Raw genomic sequence first — 23,035 nt, 5'->3', positions numbered from 1 at the left:
AGAATAATCCTTTCTCTTATTGAAGATCGATTTATTTTTCTCATTTTGGTCATTCCTATTAACTCAGTCATTTCCTTAATCAATCCCACACCAAAACCTTGGGAACACAGAGCAAGGAAAGCACAAAGTACACAAGAAGACGGGGACAATAAATACACACTGGATAATGAGACGAGACGCAACAGGTGGGAGACATGATGCAGGAGAAAACTACAATAGTCACAGGAAGCAACAGTTAAAACAATAAAACAGGAAAACATGGAGAACAAGGCTTAAATTACATAGAGGAGAACAGACTGGACAGGGGAACATGAGATAGATAAATGCAGACGAGACTGAAACACTGATGGGAACAAATCATTAACCAAATGGGGGAAGTAAAACTCAAAGCTAAGTTCACAAGACATGAGACGATAAAAAAAGAGGAAATGATACACAGAGACATACGCAGACATGTAGAAAACAGAAAGGAAAATATAAGTGAATGGGAAACATGACAGATGGGGAAATCAGACAATGACAGACAAACAGAGAGACAAGACAGACAAAGGGACATAACTGAAGTACAGAAAGGGATCACAAAAGCAGATATTTAGTGTTACAAAACCAAGAAGACAAACTACAATATGAAAACAGGGTACATGGGATATAGTAAATCCTAAAGCAAACTATTAACCATCCTTATATACAAAGAGCCAAACTAAAACACAAAAGACTCTCAAGAACTCGCACATTCACACCTTGGGGAAGCCAAGGTTCGAGCCACCAACCTTCCAATCAGCAGCTGATCTGCTCTACCACCTGAGCCACAGCCACCCACCCATCACAAGTGGGTGAGGCTGGTTCTGATAGGTGCTTTTCTACTCTGAGCATTCAAAGTGCTTCATACAAATGACTCATTCAAGGACTTTTCCTGTGCAGAAGAGTTTTCTATCTTGGGGTTAGTATCTCGTATCAAACAACCAACCTTCCAGTTACTTCGTGACCTGCTCTAACACCTGAGCTACAGACAGAAGAGGAGTTTGTTAAGAATTTTATGACAACTGTCAAAGTTTTTTTTCTATTGTTTATTAAATTAATCTTATTAAATTTGAGTAGAACATTCCTTTTATTTCTCTGAAACCTTGCAGCTTTTGGTGGTTAAACTGCAAATATATAGAGAAGGTAACCCAGAGGAAGAATGCACAGAGACTTTAAGGTCAGCTATCAAGGATCATTTTTATGCATTTTGATGCAATGTTATGATATTTGATGATGAAATTGATTAGAAATGACTAATTTCATTTCTACAGAATTAAGCAGTGTGGGTGTCCAAGAAGATGAATTCAGAATTTCATGTCAACTATCATATATGATTTAATACAGAACCTTCATACACCTACCTGAAACCATTTAAATGACATTATTGAGTTCCTTCAAAGTTTCTCCATTTGAACAGAGTTGTTCTTTAATTTCTCGTGTCTCAAGCAGCAGTTTGAGGTGAAACTATGGATGCATGAAAGAGCAGCTGAGCCAAATGAGAACTGAATTTCAACTATAAAAGATGATTTTCAGAAATATTTTACATTTGTTGAAGTTATTTTAGATTTGAATGAATCATGAATGAAGAAGCATTACCAGAAAAATTAAGAAGAAAAGACAACTTGAGTGAAAAACAAATGACACTGTGGCTTTATTTCTGTTAACTTCCTGAAAATCATGTGTGTTGTTATGTGTGTGATCAGCAAAAAGGGATAAGAAGCAGCACTACCGTAAAACTTAGCGTTGAAGCTCAAGTTTGGCAGATAACGGGTGGCAGGCATGGCTCACACTTGACCACGGTGTTGGAGAAACTCTGAGCTCCGGGTCTTTATAATCACTCTGCGGAGCTCACAGAGACTGCAGGGAGGACAGGAGGACAGAGCAGACTTTGTGAATTATTTTTTATCTTAGATGTAATATAAATTCAACACAGGCCTCTGAGGAAAAGGATCGTGCTACAAACTTTTGTGTCTCTTCCAACAGAAAGCAGATTTATATTCCAGTTGGAGCGTATCTCTTACCAAGGTCTGCACTACGTATCAGGATTTGATCTTATTCAGGTAATATCAGGGTTCTTATAGGGGTTTGTTCACAATAGTAACTCATGCAGCCATTTTTCAGTCTCACTGACCAAACTTTTTACAACATGCTGCATTTTTAATAGTAAACTTCTGTTCAGTGCTTTTCCTGTCACACACTCATACATGTGTTTTGTCTGCAGCAGCAGCTGTGTTGTTGTTGTTAGATTGTATTATCTGTTTAATCTCTTCAACATGGTTTTAGCTTTCTTTGTAAAGTCAGCAGTTCTGTGACTTTTCTCTGACACCTCTTCTGCTCGACACTCAGCTGACACTCAGTTTCATTTCCACATTCATGAAGTTGTTGTCCAAGCGAATCATAGGCTCCATGATTGGTCAGCAGACTGTGTCCAGGCAGACAGGTTGGATAAGAATAACAGATTTATGTTTGATTACGCCCGTTTCCAATTCAGTTCCAGTCATTCCTGGCCCCAGGAGGTTGATGGGGGTCAGTGGGTTGTAAGCACAATGTAGATGAGTGGAGGCTTAATGTACTTAAACTTCCAGTCACAGTGAATCAGTGTGTGTCAGTGAATGCATCATGTGTGCTTCATGGCTCCATCTAGTGGACTGATAGTAGAAGTAGAGCAGCTGATGGCAGCTTCCTGTGCCTCACACTGCTGTCTGACTGCATTCAGCTGATATTTGGACAGCACACATGATGGAAAGGAGGATTTTGGTTTATGTGCACATGAATGATTTGTGTTTCCTCTGCAGGTGAAGGTAGAAAGTGTGTGTGAGCTGATGTGAATTGAGCAGCATGGATCAGTGTGAGGACAGAGAGGAGGGAGTCCCTCCCTCTAAAAGCACTCTGTGTGGGGAACATGAGAGCCAGACCAAAGCTCAGAGGTGAGATGACCATCTCTAACTGTCCATGACTCTTCTCCATGTCACAGCTCAGCACTCACATCACTGCTCCATCATTATTCACACTCATACCTCTGTGTGTGTTGTTTTAAAGCCCAGAGCTGTGGGGCGTACCAGGCTCAGCTGGACATAACCCTGAAACTAATCCAGAACCTGGACCTGAACCCAGCTGTGTTTCCTTGAAGAGCAACATGTCGAAGGAAATTGGTGTAGACTTTAACAAAAGACTGTTATGTGACAAAGAGTAAGTACATTATTTTTATGAGATTGTTCATCATGTCTTTAATTGAATATTTCCAGTTTTTCCTTCCTGTCTCTTGAAGCTGTTACATTTATTGTTTTTCTTTTAGGATCAATAAGAGGCCAGAATCTCCTGGACCTGAACCCAGCTGTGTTTCCTTAAAGAGCAACATGTCGAAGGGTTTTGATATAAACTTTAAAGGATGTTCTTCTGCTGCTGAGAGGTAATGTGTGTCTAGATGTTGTTCCTGACTCTGTATTTTTGAATAAATCCTCATGTTTAATATCAGCTCAGCTCTTTTTCACACACATTTCTATGTTGGTATGTGAAGCGGTGTGTGTTGGAGTGTTTCCACAAACACAGCAGTCAGAGTGGAAAGAGTGGATGTTGTAGGAGGTGTTTGTGTAGTGAAGAGGCTGAGTGTCTGTAGGACTCCAGCTGCTCCAGCAGGTGTCTCCTTTGTGCTTTGCTTCAAACACAGTGTAGGGAGGAGCTTCCACTCAGGTGTTTCAGGTGTTGCTGGATGGAGGAGGACAAATAGTTTTTCCCTTCAGTGACACTTCAGCAGCTCAATGTTCTGGGAGATGCTTGTCTTTATGGGCGATCGTGGCTCAAGAGTTGGGAGTTCTCCTTGTAATCGGAAGGTTGCCGGTTCGAGCCCCGGCTTGGACAGTCTCGGTCGTTTTGTCCTTGGGCAAGACACTTCACCCGTTGCCTACTGGTGGTGGTCAGAGGGCCCGGTGGCGCCAGTGTCCGGCAGCCTCACCTCTGTCAGTGCGCCCCAGGGTGGCTGTGGCTACAATGTAGCTTGCCATCACCAGTGTGTGAATGTGTGTGTGAATGGGTGGATGACTGGATATGTAAAGCGCTTTGGGGTCCTTAGGGACTAGTAAAGCGCTATATAAATACAGGCCATTTACCATTTACCATTTATGAAGGTTTATGGATTCTTGTTCTTACTTTGGTTAAACTGAGCAATACATTTTCCATCTAACATTTAAAGTAAATTTCCAGGTGAATAAAAGATCTGCAGCTGCAGCCTCTGTGATGTTTCACAGTCTGAAAGTCACAAATTCAACCAGAGTTCAAACAAAGGCTTAATATACGTGTGTGTTTGATATAATGCCAACAAGTACAAATAGGTGTTCTTACAGGTCTTAATCACAGAGGTCTGATAAGTCTGGTGACTTTCACACTCAGCAGTTTTGCTGCCTTTTATTTTATATTGGCCTTTTTAAAGCCCTTCAAAGTCTCCCACATTCATACAGAGCTTTTAACACCAAACTCCTTTACAGTCCTTCTCCTCTCACACACGATCACACGACTGATTTGTCTGCAGCAGCTGTGTTACTGCTAGTATTTTATTATGTGTGTAATCTCCTCATATTGTTCCTGTGGTTTAGTTTGACTTTCTTCTGCAAACTCAGCTGCTCTGTTGCTGATACACGTCTCCATGAATATGATTGATCAGATGCTGCCAACACCATGTGTTTCATGTGAGCGCTCAGCTGAAACCCTGGGTTGACTTATCGAGCTAATAACAAGCTTCACGTGACTGTGAATGCTAAAGTGAATCCAGATAAAGGAAAGAGACCCTGCTAATGTTGGACTCACTTCTTAGTGTAGATCCCAGGTGTTTTAGTAGATCTCGGGTTTATAATAGCAGCACCATTAACGAGACTGGGACAGCTCTGTCTTAACGTGGCGACTGTGTTTATTGCCAAGCCGCAACAACAAATACACACGGCACAACCACCAGAGGGTGCTGCATGAACCATTCAATTAGTCCTTACCATAACATCCCCCCTTCTGAGTACATTATAAACTATAATGTTTTCTGTATTAATCCACTTTTATGTCAATACTGAAATCACTGCAACTTAACTTGTAGCTGGATACTCCAAGGCTGTTACATTAACTCAAATCTGTAACAAACATTTATTGCCTTTATTTATAACTATTACTTTATTTAACTGTGTGAACTTATTCTAACTATGAAGGTGGGGTAGACAACCGAGTCCTTCAACTGAGTGAGGGGATTATTCTGCCCCGGGCTGGTCACTCAGGTGCTCAAGAGTACCTTCTACCTAAATCAAAGTCCTTAAGGTACCTCGGTGGGTTCCTGTCTCTTGTAGGATATCTTCTTTCAGTAGTCTGGTTACTTGGTGGTATAAGACACTGCTGAACCTGGTTTGAAACAGGGCTGCTGCTGTTATCTGGCAGGACAGGGATTTGTTGTTCAGTTGGTTCAGTCTTGGTCCCTTTTAGTGTGATGAGATGGCTCCTGTTTCAACGTAGAAGCCCCCTCGGGGTCTCAACAAGGAAAGACCGTGGCGTATCTGCTCTGCCTGATATAGTCCCATTTGTTTTCATGTCTGTGATCCAAACTTGATCTCCTGGGTGTAGTCCAGTGAAGTCTTGTGCTCTGTGTCTGTTGTTGAACCATTTCCACTGTTTTTCTCTCTCCTTCCCTTCTCTCTCTCTCAGTTTAGTGATGTTTGTCCAGCCTGGGTTGAGGCAGGATGGAAGTATGGGAACTGTGGTACGAAGTTTCCTCCCCATCAGAAGCTCTGCAGGGCTATGTCCATTGGCAAGTGGTGTGGCGCGATATGCCATGAGAGCGAGACATGGGTCTCCTTCTTTCTGTAGAAGGCTCTTTACTGTTCTCACTGCTCTTTCAGCCTCACCATTGCTCTGAGGGAATCTCGGACTGGAAGCGGTGTGGGCAAAGCCCCACTCTGAAGCAAACTTTTGGAAGTGTTCTGAGGAGAATTGTGGACCATTATCTGACCTTAACTCTGTTGGAATGCCGTGGCGTGCGAATATGGACTTTAAGTGGTCAATCACTGCTGCTGATGTGGTAGAGGACAGCTTAGCTATTTCTATGTATCGTGAGAAATAGTCCACTGCAACCAAATACTGGCTGTTACTCCACTCAAAAAGATCAGCACCAACTAACTCGCACGGCCGTGTAGGAAACTCTGTTGGCATGAGTGTTTCTCTGGGTTGCTGTCTCACCTTTGCACACGGCTCACATTCTGCTACCAGCTGTTGTAGTTGAGAGCTCAGGCCTGGCCACCATACCGACTGCTTGGCTCGTTCCCTGGACTTTACAATGCCCTGGTGACCTGTGTGCAGTCGTGTCAAAACATCTTTTTGTAATATCTTTGGAATAACTATACGCACACCTTTTAGGAGAAGTTGATTTTCAACAGTCAGGTCCCCTGCATGCTGGTGGTATGGGAAACATGGACCTGGTATTTTGAGTTTGTCCGGCCAGCCATTCTTGCAGTAGAGTTTGATTTGTTTTAGTGTTTCATCTTTGTCTTGCTGCTCTCTTATTTGTTGTTCAGGAAGACCTGAAATCACCTGATGTGCATGCAGGTTCATTTCGTCTCTTAATGTCTCGTTACAAAAAGGTTTTTCTGGTGCTCTGGACAGCACGTCTGCAGTTGCGATGTGTTTGCCTGGGACATGTGAGATGGTAAAAGAGTACCGCATTAATCTAATTCTCAGTCTTTGTACTCGTGGTGGCAGTTCGTCTAAGTTCTTGGAGCCCAAAAGTGGTACTAAAGGCTTGTGATCCGTCTCAACATGGAACTCAATGCCTATAAGTGTCACGATCTGCGGAGGCAGACCGTGCGGTGGTGTGTGTGGTGGACCCAGGTGCGAACACACGAGAGTAGACTGGAGTAAACTTAACTGAAACCGAGCCTTTATTGTGGCTGGTGACAAGTAGTGCAGACAAGGCAGAAACGCAGTGACAAACTAAACTATGACTAAACTGGGAAAGTAAAACTAGGAAAAACTATGAAGACACAGGAAACCATAACTATGAATACTAAGACTGGCTGTGACAACATGGAGGGTGGGAACACAAACGACGCGACACAGACTGCATGAAACACAGAGACTAAATACACATGAGGGATGATCAGGGGAAGTGGCCACACATGGGAGCACAGCTGACACACATGAACCTAACGACAGGACAGGAGAAGTGAAACTGAATACGCTGACAATGAATACAGACTTTCAAAGTAAAATGGGAAACATGGAGATTAGACATGACATGAACTAAACATAACCACGCAGACATGACACATGAACCAGGGAGACTTAGTACAGGGGGAGATGACATAAACAACTAAGGAACAAAACTAAACTGCAATCTAGAAATTAACTAGGTGAACTAAGCTAGGTGCAAATGAATACAAAAGATACATGAAACTCAAATACTGGGTCGCTTGACCCAGGACCATGACACCACCCCCCCTCCAAGGGCTGGCCCCAGACAGCCCCAAACCAAAAAACGGACCACCGAGCCCGGGCGGGCGGCGGGGGACCAGGACGGAGGGCCCAGAACAGGAAACAAAACAGCCGACAGGAAACACTGGAGCACATGACAAAAGTCCAAACAAAGTTCAGGGGGTCGGCCTGGAGGGCGGCAACACAACAGGCCACGCCAGCTCATATCAGGAGGCCGGCCGTGCAGAAGGCAGCAGCGGTGCAGTTCAGGAGGCCGACCCGGAGCTCGCAGGCACAAGAGTTCATAGGTCAAACGGTCGGGGGGCCGACCAGGTGGGTGGCACAGGTGATAGAGCTGGTCCGGAGGCCAGCCATGCGGAAGGCAACGGCGGCGATGACGTAGAGACAGGTCAGGGGGCCGACCATGCGGAAGGCAACGGCGGCGACTCAGGTGAAGGCGGTCTGGGGGCCGACCACGACGGCAATGACATCCGGCTAGAGGCCCAGAAACTGGCCGACGATGCCGAGGTGCTGGATGTACTTTGGACGGGGGTGTAACAATCGCTGGACCAGGCGTGGCAGAAGCAGAGGCCGCGGCTGGACCAGGCGACGCAGAAGTAGATGGTGGCTGGACGGGCTCCTCGGGCCCTCCAGCTGACGTGGCATGAGGCGGCTGGACGGGCTCCTCGGGCCCTCCAGCTGACGTGGCATGAGGCGGCTGGACGGGCTCCTCGGGCCCTCCAGCTGACGTGGCATGAGGCTGGACGGGCCCCTCGGACCCTCCAGCTGACGTGACGTGAAGTGGTGTGGCTGCTGCAGGGTGCCGGATAGGCACACCCGGGCATCCAGCAGCAGACGCAGGATGAACAGTTATGGAGGCCCCTGGCTGGACAGGGAGCTGAGCTGCGAACTGGACAGGGAGCTGAGCTGCGAACTGGACAGGGAGCTGAGCTGCTAACTGGACAGGGAGCTGAGCTGCTAACTGGACAGGGAGCTGAGCAAACACAGGCTGTTGAAGCATAATCCCACAGAGGGAGAGAGCAGGTGAAAAACAGTCTATAGGGCTTACTATCTTAGCACAGGAGTCCATGAAGTGAGCAGTGTTAATGACCACCAGTCCTGAGCCAGCAATCTTTAGGTTCCCAGAGTCTGTATCAGTTTTAAGTGGCTTAAAGGCTAATGGCCCAGTCTCTGTGGTCACAGGAGGGGTCAACATAAGCTAGTTGGACTTAATCAATGGTAGTGTAAGGCTCAGAGGGGCTGGTTTAACCATATGGAAAACATGAATTGCCACTCCACCCACAAAAACAAGGCTTAGACCATCAGGGTGTGGCTCCTGGACAAACATTAAATACTCAGGTATGGACCTAACTAATGGCACAGTAGTAGCATGACTGTGATATGTTGGACAGATGCGTTTGCTGGAACCCGCACCCGTAGTGATCTGTGGCTTCGGAGTGATAGCTATATTGAGTTGAGAGACAGACACAGGTAAAACGGAACCTGAACCATTAACTGTGGCAGGTGACACCTTAGGCTGTGAGTGAGTGGTAACACCATTGTTCAAGAGCAAAATCTTATCTAGTGATGAGTTCACGGAAACAGGAGAAAACGGTGTCACATTAACCCTGATGTCAGCCTCTATCTCCTGATTGGAGGTAATCGTGTTGGAGCAAAACAGTTCAAAATCGCCCTCTGTGTTACCTTCAGGAAGACAGAATTCATGTTGTGGCATTACACAGTCCAGGTCACCGTGATCTGCAGTTATGTTTGCATCTTGACGACTTAACATGGGTTCATGATCAGCGTTCACAGTTTTCAGTTCATTAAACACAAGTGTAGCTGGGCAAACAGGAGCACTAGTTATGTCACACTTTAATTCATGGTCCGCCACCTCTGCATTATCCTTGCTTACTGCGGCTGCAGAGGGCCCCAGAGGTGGGAAAACACATTTCTTGAGGTCCGGCTCCAACACCGGCAGATTTGTTGGCCCATTGAAGAAGGGTGTGGCTTGGGAGCCGGTCAGTTCAGGTACAGCTGAACCTTTAGTTAGAACTAGAGATGGCACGATACCACTTTTTTATGTCCGATACCGATACCGATATCATAAATTTGGATATCTGCCGATACCGATATGAATCCGATAGTGTTTTTTAATCAACAAAACTGTTTTTTAAATATCTTGCTGCATTTTGTATAAGTTCATACTCAAGTTTAAAACAACAACTACACTAAAGCTATTCTGTTATACCTGTATGCAAAAAAAAATATTTCATAGTTCAGCAATACTGATCAATCTAATAAACTTAATCCTACACCATCCTCCCTATTCTGGTATTTTAAAGAGTACTTAGCATAAATATTAAGCAACCTAACTAATAGTGTTCCAACTCCCAGCAACAACAAAAATAAATAAATAAAAAATAGGGAACCACCCCTCACGCTCCACCTCATGATGCTTAATCGACGTAATCAACCTTAATTTGATGCAGTGTGGAAAAAAAAATGCACAGAAATCAATTATTTTTCAAGAAATATTAAATAGATTCAACATCTTTCTTCAACAAAATTGCAGACTGCACAGATGGTACCTTCCCAAAGGAAAAAGTACTATAGCTTACTAGGGTATATATATTAGACTTAATAGTCACTATATACAGTAATTGACTTCTATTCATTTTACATCAAATTAAAACTTTGGGTGTCAGATAATTATTTATTAAAAGCTAGAGAATAAGAAAGAAAAGTATGTCTTTGTGCCCCCTTTTCTCTGTTAATGCCCTATCGGCCCCCCTGGCTAAACTTTGCTAGATCCGCCCCTGCACAGTTACCAGCGTCAGCTACGTAGAAAAAGATCCTGGAGTAGAAAGTAATATTAAATAAATTCTAACAACAGCTTATCAAGCTTAAACGTGCTGCTGTTGTTCAGCCGCTGGTTTCCTCTTTCTGGTGCAAAGTGGGCCAAAAGCAAACTAGAGACACGGACTCGCGACAGAAAAGCCGATCAGCTGATCGTTAAGCAGTTTCATGATTGAAGTAGCAGCAAGAGAGAGAGAGAGGCAGTCGCTCCATATATTAGTTGTTAAGCTTAACGCAGGAATGCTTTACAAACATTCAGAGATGGACTTACACACTTGCTTTACTTCTCTCGGGGATAACTTTGTCGGAGATGAAATGCCGGGTTGCTAGCGAAGCTCCAAATGCTATCCAGACCACCACAGGTCCTGCATGCCACAGCCGCTCTATCACGTGATGCCTACTGCTCCAACGTGCTAACGTTCTGAGGTGAGTTACGGCGTGTTGCAAGTTTTGTGAGGTGCTTTCGTGATATTTAATGGATCGGATTACATTTTTTATTTTTCTCCGATATCCGATCCAGTAATTTAGGTCAGTATCGGACCGATACCGATACGTAATATCGGATCGGTCCATCTCTAGTTAGAACATGGTGTCCAGACATGACCTTCACCAGTGACTGAGTTATGCTTTCATTACATTCATTAAGTGACTGGTGGAGGAGCAGGGGCGACTCAGGAGGGAAGACATTTGCCATAGGCAGCTCAGACTTGGTCGAAACTGCAGACACGGAAAGAGACACAAAAGGAAACACCTCCCTCCCACTATTAACACGAAAAGCAGTGGGAGTCTTTTTCAGTCTATGTGTAGACTCTGTGGTCCCTGCAGGATTGAGTGAATTAGTCGTGATTGACTGAGAAGAACTGTCTCTAGACTGTGGCTTGGTTAATAGTTCATTACTAGCCATATCTCCGGCTAAGTCTGTATTCACTTCACACGCCTTCCACTCAGAGGTAACTTGGGGTGACAGAACAGTTTCACTCACCTCCGAGTGTTGGGCGGTGTGACGGCAACACGAACGCCGCTTTTTCTTGGCTGTGGACCCCGTTGAAGTGGACGGTGGGGCCTCCTGCAGCGTCGCAGAGGCTGAGGAGGCGAGTGTTGGCGGAGTGGTAGGCGGGAGCTCCTGGCAACTCCGGGGGCCCCCAAGGGCCAGGCGTGTCCCGCGGAAAATCTCTTCGTAGTTAGGAGCGAGCCACGGCTCCCATCGGAGCTCTTCCTCTAGTTGCGCGCATGCGGCGCGCTGCCGCTCCTCAAGGTCGAAATCCATGACCCCCACAGCATCCTCGTGTTGCTCAGTGGAGGGCAAGACAGGCCGTAGCGATGCGCGACGGCAGCGCGAACGCCGCTTCCTCTTTGAAGAGGCCGTGGACAAAACTTGACTTTCCATGGCAACCGGCTCCTCGTCCTCCGACCACATCCGTGCCAGATAGAAAGCAGGAGACGAGTAGTCCAATCGAGGCGGCGAGGGTGGGCGGCCGGTCCGAGGCGGGGCGGGGCGGCTGGCGAGAGCTCCTCCTCGGAGATGAGCCAGGGCTTCCAACGGAGCTCGTCTTCCTGATACGCCCATAACACCTGCTGCCGCTCCTCCTCACCGAAGTGAATAGCCTCTGGCATCTCCGTGCGCCGCGTAGTGCAGTCAGGCGGTGGCGAAGATGCGGAAGCCGATGAAGCGTGAGCCAACGGTGTGTTGGCGGTGAGCCTCACTGTTCCGACTCTGACTGCTTCTGGCTCGTGAGGCAGCGGGGTAACAATGCAACAGCATGGCTCTGGTGACGATTCACGCACACCGGGCCACTGCTGCTGCGGGCGGAGTCGGAGAGTGGAGACGAGAAAGTCGCTGATGAGGGGGTGCAGCGTCTCCCATAACCAGGGGAACACGCACACCCCTACTTGGCGGGCTAACTCTTCCCATTCCTCCTCTCTGGAACAGTGCAGCCATTTGTCGCATAGCGACTCCACTGTCCGGACGATCTCCGTCTTTTGTGTCGCTGGGTCCGGCATGGTCGCGTCGTACTGTCACGATCTGCGGAGGCAGACCGTGCGGTGGTGTGTGTGGTGGACCCAGGTGCGAACACACGAGAGTAGACTGGAGTAAACTTAACTGAAACCGAGCCTTTATTGTGGCTGGTGACAAGGAGTGCAGACAAGGCAGAAACGCAGTGACAAACTAAACTATGACTAAACTGGGAAAGTAAAACTAGGAAAAACTATGAAGACACAGGAAACCATAACTATGAATACTAAGACTGGCTGTGACAACATGGAGGGTGGGAACACAGACGACGCGACACAGACTACATGAAACACAGAGACTAAATACACATGAGGGATGATCAGGGGAAGTGGCCACACATGGGAGCACAGCTGACACACATGAACCTAACGACAGGACAGGAGAAGTGAAACTGAATACGCTGACAATGAATACAGACTTTCAAAGTAAAACGGGAAACATGGAGATTAGACATGACAAGAACTAAACATAACCACGCAGACATGACACATGAACCAGGGAGACTTAGTACAGGGGGAGATGACATAAACAACTAAGGAACAAAACTAAACTGCAATCTAGAAATTAACTAGGTGAACTAAGCTAGGTGCAAATGAATTCAAAGATACATGAAACTCAAATACTGGGTCGCTTGACCCAGGACCATGACAATAAGAAAATCAGAGAATCGCTCGCATGCCCAGGTTATGGCAAACACTTCCTTCTCTATTTGAGCATACCTTTGTTCTGTGGGGGTTAATGCTCTTGAAGCGAAAGCCACTGGCTTGGTTGTGTCATCCTCTTGTTTCTGAAGTAGCACCGCTCCTAGTCCATAGGAGGATGCATCAGCTGATACTGTTGTTTGTGCTTTGGGGTTGTAGAGTGCCAAGTTTGGTGGTTTACTCAGTTCTGCCTTAATGTTGTCAAACGCTGTTTGTTGAGCCTCACTCCAACACCACATGTTTTTGGTACTGAGTAGTTCTCTCAATGGCTGTGTTTTCTCTGCTAAGTGGGGAAGGTACTTGCCTAGATGATTAACCATTCCTAGGAATCGTCTCACTCCACCCACATCATGTTGCTGACCGCTTTCACTTTTTCTGGATCTGCTTTGACTCCTGTAGTGTCAATGATCTGTCCGAGGAACTTGATTGAGGTCTTTGCAAACTCACATTTCTCACTTTTCAATGTCATCCCTGCTTTTTTGAGCCGTTCAAGGACTGTGACCAGTCTCTTGTCGTGCTGGGTCTGTGTGTCAGCATAAACCAGAATGTCATCCATTTGGCAGACAACTCCGTCCAGCCCCTCCAAAAGCTGAGACATTCGTTTTTGAAAATGCTCAGGGGCTGAGGATATGCCAAACCAGAGTCTATTGAAACAGTACCTTCCGAATGGTGTGATGAAGGTTGTGAGAAGAGCTGACTGCTTGGACAAAGGTATTTGCCAAAATCCTGAGTTAGCATCGAGTTTTGAGAACAACTTTGTGCCCTCTAGCTGTCCTAGGGTGTGCTCAACTGATGGCAACATGTGTCTTTCTCTTTTCACAGAATTGTTCAGTTTGGTCAAGTCCATGCACACACATGCACTTCATCTCTGTTTGGTTTAGGTACTGGAACCATTCCTGCACACCAGTCAGTAGGCTGCTCTACTCTGGAGATTACCCCTAACTCTTCCATACGAGCAAGCTCTCTTTTGACTTTGGGCAACAGGGGAAGCAGGACCCTTCTTGGGGTTGACAGGGCAAATGGTTTAGCGTCTGCTTTAAGCTCAATTTTGTATTCCCCCTCCATTCGGCCTAACCCACTGAATAGTTTTGGAAACTGCTGCTTTACTGCCTCTACCGAAGTGAGTGACACTGCTTCTACTCTGGCCACTAACCCAAGTGCTACACTTGCTTAGCGGCTAAGTAACCCTTGCGTCAGGTCTGCTACTACATACACAGGCTGTACTGTAGTTTTGCTCGGAGTGCTCAGGTTATCAGTAAATGTCCCTCTGACTGCTAGTGGAGACATTCCCGCCCCATACAGTTTCAGATCTGTGGGTTGCAGCTGTGGTTTTTGTGCTAGAGCATTGTACTCTTTTTCAGGCAAGACGGTTACGTCCGCTCCTGTGTCAATTTTGAGCCAGCAGTCTACATTGTTAACTTTTATTTTAGTCAACCACGCATCCTCAGTTCTCTCTGAGGCTACTGTTCCCAAAAATGCTACCTCCCTTTCTTCACTGTCACCACCTGCTGCACGTATTTCCCCCACTGCCCCAGACCTGCACACTCTTGCATAGTGACCTTTCTTTTTACACTGATTGCACAGTACCTCTTTGGCTGGGCACAGGTTCTTGCTGTGAAGGGGTGTCTTTCCACATCGGTTGCATTGGCTTTTCAAATTCCTCTCTGTGGTTTGTGGCACAGTCTTTCTTGGTTTAAAGTGTTTTATTTTTGCTTTAATGATGTCCACGTTACAAAGATTTTCCTGCTTGAAGTTGTTTTTAAGAAGATCCTGCTGCTTCTTAACAAGCTCACTTTGGTGAATCCGTATCACTGTTTTTTCTAACGTGAGCTCTGCGTCCATTTGCAGTTGCTCCGAGAGCCTCTTGTCTCTTATTCCGACAACGAGTCTGTCTCTTATCATTTCACTGTGCAGCGCCCCGTAGCCACAATGCTCAGCCAAGGCATATAGGGATGTAATAAACCCGTCTGCAGTCTCTCCTGCTTCTTGCTGCCTTTGGTTGAACTTTGCACGTTCAAAGATAACATTTCTTCTGACTACAAAGTGTGCCTCAAGTTTGTCTTTGAGAGTGTGGTACTCACTCGCCTCCTCTTTGGTCAGGTTCAACGAAGTGATCACGTCTTCAGCTTCATCGCCCATTGTATATATCAGAGTGTTAACCTGGTTTTCGTCCGATTGTAGCTCGAGTCCAGATGCTATCCTAAACCTCTCAAAGCGTCGGATCCATTTCGGCCACTCTTCTGACTTTGAAAAGTCGAACTTCGACGGCGGTGATACTTGGAAGGCTGCCGGCGTGGCTGCCATGCTTGTAGTCGCGAGATGCTAGTTAGTGTTTGCTAATTTGTTAGCTTAGCTCTTACTGTGGCTGTTAATGCAAACTTGCAGGGCGAGTTCTCTCCGGTGAGAAAGCTTCCGTTTTCGTGACGTTCTTCTTCCCTCCAGAGCACTTCTGACACCATGTTTTGGTAGATCTCGGGTTTATAATAGCAGCAACATTAACGAGACTGGGACAGCTCTGTCTTAACGTGGCGACTCTGTTTATTGCCAAGCTGCAACAACAAATACAACATCTGGACGTAGCGGTTTGTGGGAGAAACGTTTCGTCATCATCCAGGTGACTCCTTCAGTCTCAGCTGACTGCAGGTTTCCAATCTTATGAACAGGACATTTGCATAATGACTGAAACCAGCCCACTGAAGGAACAATGGGCTGGGAGGTCAGTCCATTGATCTTAATTATGCATTTCTCATGACCATTGATCAAAGCCCATTGAATGATGGCCATGAGTCCCATTCACAGAGAGTTGGGGAATGGCTGCAATCACAGCATGTAAGATGGTGACAGATGTATCCTTAGGCCCCCTCCTCACTTCAGAGATGGTCTTTCCCTTTTCACGTAAATGGCCTCCTTGACTCCGCCCTCAAACCAGCGTTCCTCCCTGTCCTGGATGTGTACATCCTCATCATTGAAAGAGTGTCCACTGGCCTGTAGGTGTGAATAGACTGCAGAGTCCTGGCCTGACGAGGTGGCTCTTCTGTGTTGTAGCCAGAGGTTGTTTGGTTTCCCCGATGTATAAATCCTGCCAATCCTCCTGCACTTAACAGCGTACACTATGTTACTCTGTTTGTGTCGGGGGACCCGATCCTTGGGGTGGACCAGTTTTTGGCGCAGCGTGTTTTGGGGTTTAAAAGCCACAGAGACCCGGTGTTTAGAAAAAAGTGTCTCAACTGCTCCGATACTCCTGACACTTATTGGATCACTACAGGTTTTCACTTAGTCAGCGGTTGTCCTTCTTTCCTGGATCGGCTGGAGCTTTCTTTAGGTGCCTTTCCAGGTTTGACAAAGGTCCAGCTGGGATAACCACATTTACGCTATGTCCAGATGAACAGAATAAACTTTTGGATGATTGAGAATGCATGAAGACGTTCCTCCTAAAGTGTTATTCAGTGTTGTGACAGTCAGCTGCTTCAGCTGCTGCTGGGATGGGCTGTGGCAAAGAGAACAGAGAAAATCAAAATCAGAGTTTTTCTCTGAATTAAAAGCAAGGAAACAACAATATATTCTACATGGTGAAACTGATGGTTTATGGTGTTTGGGTCTGTTTTTCTGTATTTATGCAGATAAAGTGTAAACTCAGATGAATTATACCATCAAATTTTAAAGGAAAATATCAGGATGAGTGTCTGTGAGCTGAGAAGGACGTGAAGCGAGCAGTTTATCCCAGAGCTGAAGCTGCTCTGTGTGCAGAGATGAGCTCAGATTCCTGCTGTGATTGATCAACAGTCACAGAAATGTAGACTTGTAGTTATTACTGCAGTATGGTCACAGCAGATACTGATAAACATGTATTATGAGGATGGATGATCAAGTTTCTCACTCTCTCCTTTAAATCTCAGTTTTTTTCTTCTTCACAGTTTATCTGTTAATTTATTAATGAATAATACTGAAAGAGATTCTGTTATATTTCCCCTTGAACATCACCTTATTAGGGCGGCATTAGGAAATAGCCCCCCTCCAAAGAATGAATAAATGATGATTTATTTATTTATTTATTTATTTATTTATTTTATTTAGGACCGTGCATGTTAATGAACATAAATGTAAAAAAAAAAAATTACATGAATGTAAACATACCAGATTATAGCCAAGGGCTAATTTCCATCTGTTGTCCTTAAGCATAAAAAATAGACATAATAATTCATAAAAAATCATCATTCATTCATAATAAAAACTCCATCACCAAACTTACACATACACACCTTTCTGTTCCCAAATAAAACATTAAAACTATACAACTCATACATGATCACACACTTGATTTGTCCATAACCAGTTTTTAACCTTTGCCTTAAACAAATTGAGTGTAGAGCATTCTCTAATGGGTTGAGGAAGACTGTTCCACAGAGAACAGTCTTTAATTACTGATTACTTCCCCAAAAAAGTAATCCCATTACTTTACTGATTACTTATTTTCAAAAGTAATTAATTACTTAGTTACTTAGTTACTTTTTAAAAAGACGATTTACAACCTGAATAGGTGATAAAGCAATAGATCTTTAAGCCCAATTCTACTTTTTCTACATAATCCATCATACAAAATGTAATCAAATGGAAAGGTACCTTTTTAAAACTTGTTTTATTAGTTTTAATCTTTTAGCTTTATGCATCAAGCAAAAATGTAATTATATGCAACATTCTCTGACTGGAAGTAATTTGTTTAATATTTAAACCTATTTTCTGCACATTCCAGCACATAATATATATATATATATATATATATATATATATATATATATATATATCTATATATATATATATATATATATATATATATATATTTTTTTTTTTTTTTTTTTATTTTATATTTTTTTTTTTTGTGTTTACACTCACTCTTTCAGATGCAAGTAAAACACAGCAGAAAATAAATAAAGTCAAAGACTAGCGGTCCTTTTGCTCTATTTTCACCTGTAAAGCAGGAGTAGGTTAGGCGGAGGTTTATCCTGGTGCAGGTGTGCCGCAGCGGTCAGTGGAAGAATCCGTGGATTTCTCTGTGAGCTTCCCATTACGTCGTAGCGCACTCCCGGTGCTTGCTTGGAAGTTTAGGGAGGGGGGGTTTTGCTGTAAAAAGAAGTTTTCTTCCCATGCACAACTGACACTAATGTTTTTGTCACTTTTTATGGAATTAAACTCAATGTAAGGTCAGTACTTCCACGCTTTAAACGCTGCACCCTCATACTCTCTCCCGCACTTGATATATTATCCATTGTTGCTCTGCACACAGCGGTTGTCACGAACATCGCACTCGCTTACGTCACTGTCATGAGACATTCTTGCAAAAAAATCACGGTTTTACTAACGCAGTAACGCAGCGTTCCTACGTGAAAGTAACGGTAATCTAATTACCGTTTTTGCAATAGTAATCCCTCACTTTACTCGTTACTTGAAAAAAGTAATTGGATTACAGTAACGCGTTACTGCCCATCTCTTCATGACAGTGGTGGTGGGAAGTCGGTTTTTTGTCAAGTAGTTTTAAACTTCTTTTATAAATGTTTTCAATAGTTTTAAGTGTTGTTGGACAAGCAAGTGACCAGGACGTCAAACAATAGTCCATATGAGAGATGATCATTGAGTAAAAATACGTTTTTGCAACATTCATATTTAAATTATTACGTATATGATTAAAATTTCGATTATTAAATTTAAGTACCTGGGACACTTTATTTATGTGACTCTTGAAGGATAATGTTGGGTCTAGAATGACCCCAAGATATTTAAATTCTGGAGCTAATTCAAGCTCTACTCCATCCAGGAATATGTTTGACTGCTTCAAGTTTAAGGGGCGTTTTGAAAAATACATACAGACAGTTTTTGAGGTGTTCAACATTAGGCATGAGTCCTCCAGCCAGCTATGCATTAATGCTAAAGCAGCTGTTAGATCTTTTGCCACCTGCTGGACACTATTTGCTTGGGTATATATAACTGCATCATCCGCATACATTTGAGTAAATATATTTGGACAGACTTCAGGTAAGTTATTGATAAAAAGAGACAACAATAAGGGCCCAAAAACAAATCCTTGAGGAACCCCTGTATCTAAATATGGAGATTTAACCCCATCCAACACCACACACTGTTTCCTGTGTGAGAGATATGAGGCAAACCACTGAAGAGCCTGACTGGAGATATTAAACTGAGTCAATCTGGACAACAATATTTTATGGTTTACAGAGTCGAAAGCCTTCTTTCGATAATAATAAAATGATTAAAAAGCTGTTACGAGTTCAAAATTGGGGATGGAGACAAGAGAAAAAACCACAATAACAACACTGGTGCGGCCGGGTTAAGTCAAACGATGATTTTAATGAACACACGCGTGGGAGATGGACACCGTACGCAGATAGCCTCAGATCTCAAAATGGTGGAGCATTGATCAAACTTTTATAGCCTCTGGTGCCCCCACCTTATCATAAAAGCCTAAACATTCACATGCTTTTCTCTCACACAGCGCCTAAGCTATGACCTTGGCTCCCCGTTTATCTGCTCCTGCTGAGATGGGGCAGAAAACTCCAGTATATTCTGTTCTCTTCTAATCAGACAAATAAGGCAATGACTTTCTGCGAACAGTATTTCTTATAACTCAGCAGTATAATGCATCATAAAACAATATCATTCATCCACAATAAATCAGCAGTCTAATGTAATGCAAATCAGTTTAACTAATGCAATAGTTATCAGCTTCTTCTAATTCAGGAGAATAATGCAAACTAAAACTACATAATAATTCACAATCTTTAATTAGGGGTATAACATGGCATAAAATAATATTATAATCTAACACTGACTGGAGATATTAAACTGAGTCAATCTGGACAACAATATTTTATTGTTTACAGAGTCGAAAGCCTTCTTTCGATAATAATAAAATGATTAAAAAGCAGAGCTCAGAGTGGTAGAATGGTCAAACATGGATCCACGGGTGGTTCAACTGCATTTGGTGACGTGACTAAAGCAAATCTTTCAAATAATCCCACCATCAACGGCATGTTGTCTCCTTTACTACGGTTACTTTACTTGGTCACCGTGTGAATTTCTTTGAAATGAACCAAATTCTTTTATTTGTTGGTTGTTGCATATTTAACCTCTACAGTCAGGAAAGGAGGAGATGAGGCCTCAACAATGTTGGGTTGTAGCTGCGGTTCATGTTAGAGTGAGTGTCCATGGAATAAATGTAAGTCAGTGAACTGGAAACAAGACTGTGTTAAAACTTTTGTTTCCTTTTTATAATGAGTCCAATCAAAGGTGTACAGAAGTATCTCCACTTTGACTTTTCTGTGTCACCATCAGAGCTTCTGCACAGTGTGGAGAAAGATCCAGAAGCAGAGCTGGACTGCAGACAGCCAGTCAGAGCAGCTGTGTACAAAGTAAGACTGAACATCTGTCTGCTGATGGACTCATTTCTGAAAACTGGACTTCTTGTGTTGTTCAGACATTGAAGAGTTTTCTTTCTCTTTAGTATCATTGTTTTTCTTTCTTTCAGCAGATGTTGGTCTGCAGGAGGTTTTAGATGAACATAAGATCAGTCTGAGGAGGAGATGTGAACATGCGACTGAAGGAAGTGTTAAAACAGGAAGTAGAACCCTTCTCAACAGGATCTACACTGAGCTTTACATCACAGAGGGACAGAGTGAAGAGGTTAATACCCAACATGAGGTGAGGCAGCTGGAGACAGCTTCCAAGATGGACGCCCTCCATGACGCTCCAATCAGGTGCCAGGACATCTTTAAAGCCTTACCTGACCAACAGAGACCCATCAGAGTGGTTCTGACCAACGGCGTGGCTGGTGTTGGAAAAACCTTCTCAGTGCAGAAGTTCACTCTGGACTGGGCAGAGGGCTTGGAGAACCAACATGTCAGTGTGGTGGTTCTGCTTTCATTCAGGGAGCTGAACCTGATCAGAGATGAGCAGTACAGTCTTCTGGAGCTGCTCCATGTTTTCCATCCAACATTACAGAAGGTCACAGCAGAGAAGCTGGCTGTCTCTCAGCTTTTGTTCATCTTTGACGGCCTGGATGAAAGCAGACTTTCATTGGATTTCACCAACAGGAAGCTGCTGTCTGATGTCACACAGAAGTCATCAGTCAGCCAGCTGCTGACAAACCTCATCCAGGCGAATCTGCTTCCCTCGGCTCTCGTCTGGATAACTTCCCGACCTGCAGCAGCCAATCAGATCCCTCCTACATGTGTTGACAGGCTAACAGAAGTACGAGGCTTCACTGATGCCCAGAAGGAGGAGTACTTCAGGAGGAGATTCAGTCATGAAGAGCTGTCCAGCAGAATCATCTCCCACATGAAGACATGCAGGAGCCTCCACATCATGTGTAGTATCCCAGTCTTCTGCTGGATCACTGCTACAGTTCTGGAGCACATGTTGACTACAGAAAGGAGAGGAGAGCTGCCCAAGACCCTGACTGACATGTACTCACACTTCCTGCTGGTTCAGACAAAGAGGAAGAAGAACAAGTACCATGAGGGACATGAGACGAGTCCACAGGAGCTGACGAAGGCTGACAGGAAAGTTCTTCTGAAGCTGGGGAGGCTGGCGTTTGAACATCTGGAGAAAGGAAACATCATGTTCTACCAACAAGACCTGAAGCAGTGTGGTCTGGATGTGATAGAGGCCTCGGTGTACTCAGGAGTTTGTACAGAGATCTTCAAAAGAGAGTGTGTGATCTTCCAGAAACCAGTCTACTGCTTTGTTCATCTGAGCATTCAGGAGTTCCTGGCTGCTGTCTACATGTTCCACTGTCACACCAACAGGAAGACAAAGGTGCTGAAGATGTTTCTAAAATCAAAATCTTTGACCAAGATGATTTCCAGTGTTTTTGATAACAAAGATCTCCAGTTACTTGATGTATTTCTGAGGAGAGTCATGTATAAATCCCTCCAGAGTAAAAATGGCCACCTGGACCTGTTTGTTCGCTTCCTTCATGGCCTCTGTCTGGAGTCCAACCAGACACTCTTAGTAGGTCTGATGGGTCAGACAGAGAACAGTCCAGGAACCATCCAGAGAGTCATCAACAACCTGAAGTGGATGAACAGTTATGGAATCTCTCCTGACAGCAGCATCAACATCTTCCACTGTCTGATGGAGATGAACGACCTCTCAGTACATCAGGAGATCCAAGAGTTCCTGAAGTCAGAGAACAGATCAGAGAAGGAACTCTCTGAGATCCAGTGCTCAGCTCTGGCCTTCATGCTGCAGATGTCAGACGAGGTTCTGGATGAGTTGGACCTGCAGAAGTACAACACATCAGAGCAGGGACGACAGAGACTGATTCCAGCTGTGAGGAACTGCAGAAAAGCTCGGTGAGTCCAGATGTGATCATTAACATCATTGATCAGTGTAGGTTAGTAGTTTAATTTAGAAAATAAAATCAGATTGTAACCACAAAGTGTTTGTGTCCGTACGCTGCAACCTTCCACACCATTCCTTTATTGTACAGACTCAGCAGCAGCTCCATGGATCCCAAATCCAAGAGTGGAGAACAGATTTGAAGTGTGTCACATCCATGCAGTCACAGCTGTTTCCACCATGTTTCCACTGATATTAATCCTGTTCAGTGACACGTTTCATATCAGTGAATATGTTCTTTAGGACGTCCACTGACATGTTTAAGTGTCCTGCTGGAAATCACTCAAATCATCCATGAAATCCATGAAAAATCCTTTTAGTATTTTTAAGTTCACCCTCTGTCCTCTCTCTCTCTCCATCCTCCTCACTGCTTCTTTCACTGATAATCACACAAACATCGTATTCAGCTACAAAATAACACAATAATATCATCTGATCATCATTATTATAAGAGCAGGATCCATATTTGATATCAGAGTAACACACTGCTTGGTTATGTGCAGTCATCATCAGTGACTGTGGGTCAAACAGAAGCTCTCTGATTGGTTGCTGACCTTGGTCACCTGTCCACTCTCACCTGTTTGTGTTTGCTCTC

At 44.3% G+C, this 23,035-nt stretch overlaps 1 protein-coding gene across 1 annotated transcript; it reads left to right on the top strand.

The window, feature by feature from the left end:
• The first annotated feature begins 1,810 nt into the window (after positions 1-1,810).
• Positions 1,811-22,398, top strand: LOC147336597 (protein NLRC3-like). Its single transcript, XM_086285461.1, has 6 exons — positions 1,811-2,081; positions 2,817-2,948; positions 3,061-3,210; positions 3,317-3,430; positions 20,374-20,450; positions 20,567-22,398. Exons 2-6 carry the CDS (start codon positions 2,860-2,862, stop codon positions 22,396-22,398), a joined length of 2,262 nt encoding a protein of 753 aa, XP_086141587.1. The 5' UTR covers positions 1,811-2,081; positions 2,817-2,859.
• Positions 22,399-23,035: the final 637 nt, after the last annotated feature.

The sequence above is a fragment of the Aulonocara sp. 'chitande type north' Nkhata Bay genome, linkage group LG3 (genome assembly GCF_057382095.1).
Source record: "Aulonocara sp. 'chitande type north' Nkhata Bay isolate Kocher_YH1m ecotype deep benthic linkage group LG3, A_spYH_male_GT1.1, whole genome shotgun sequence".
NCBI classification, from domain to species: Eukaryota; Metazoa; Chordata; class Actinopteri; order Cichliformes; family Cichlidae; genus Aulonocara; species Aulonocara sp. 'chitande type north' Nkhata Bay.
This window is presented reverse-complemented; position numbering and strand designations above follow the sequence as displayed.

Excerpts from the sequence above, each read along its gene's own strand:
- LOC147336597 (XM_086285461.1), top strand. The coding sequence starts at position 2,860 with ATGGATCAGTGTGAGGACAGAGAGGAGGGAGTCCCTCCCTCTAAAAGC. Across the intron at positions 3,431-20,373 it reads TGTTCTTCTGCTGCTGAGAG|AGCTTCTGCACAGTGTGGAG; the intron begins GTAATGTGTGTC and ends TGTCACCATCAG. Across the intron at positions 20,451-20,566 it reads TCAGAGCAGCTGTGTACAAA|CAGATGTTGGTCTGCAGGAG; the intron begins GTAAGACTGAAC and ends TCTTTCTTTCAG.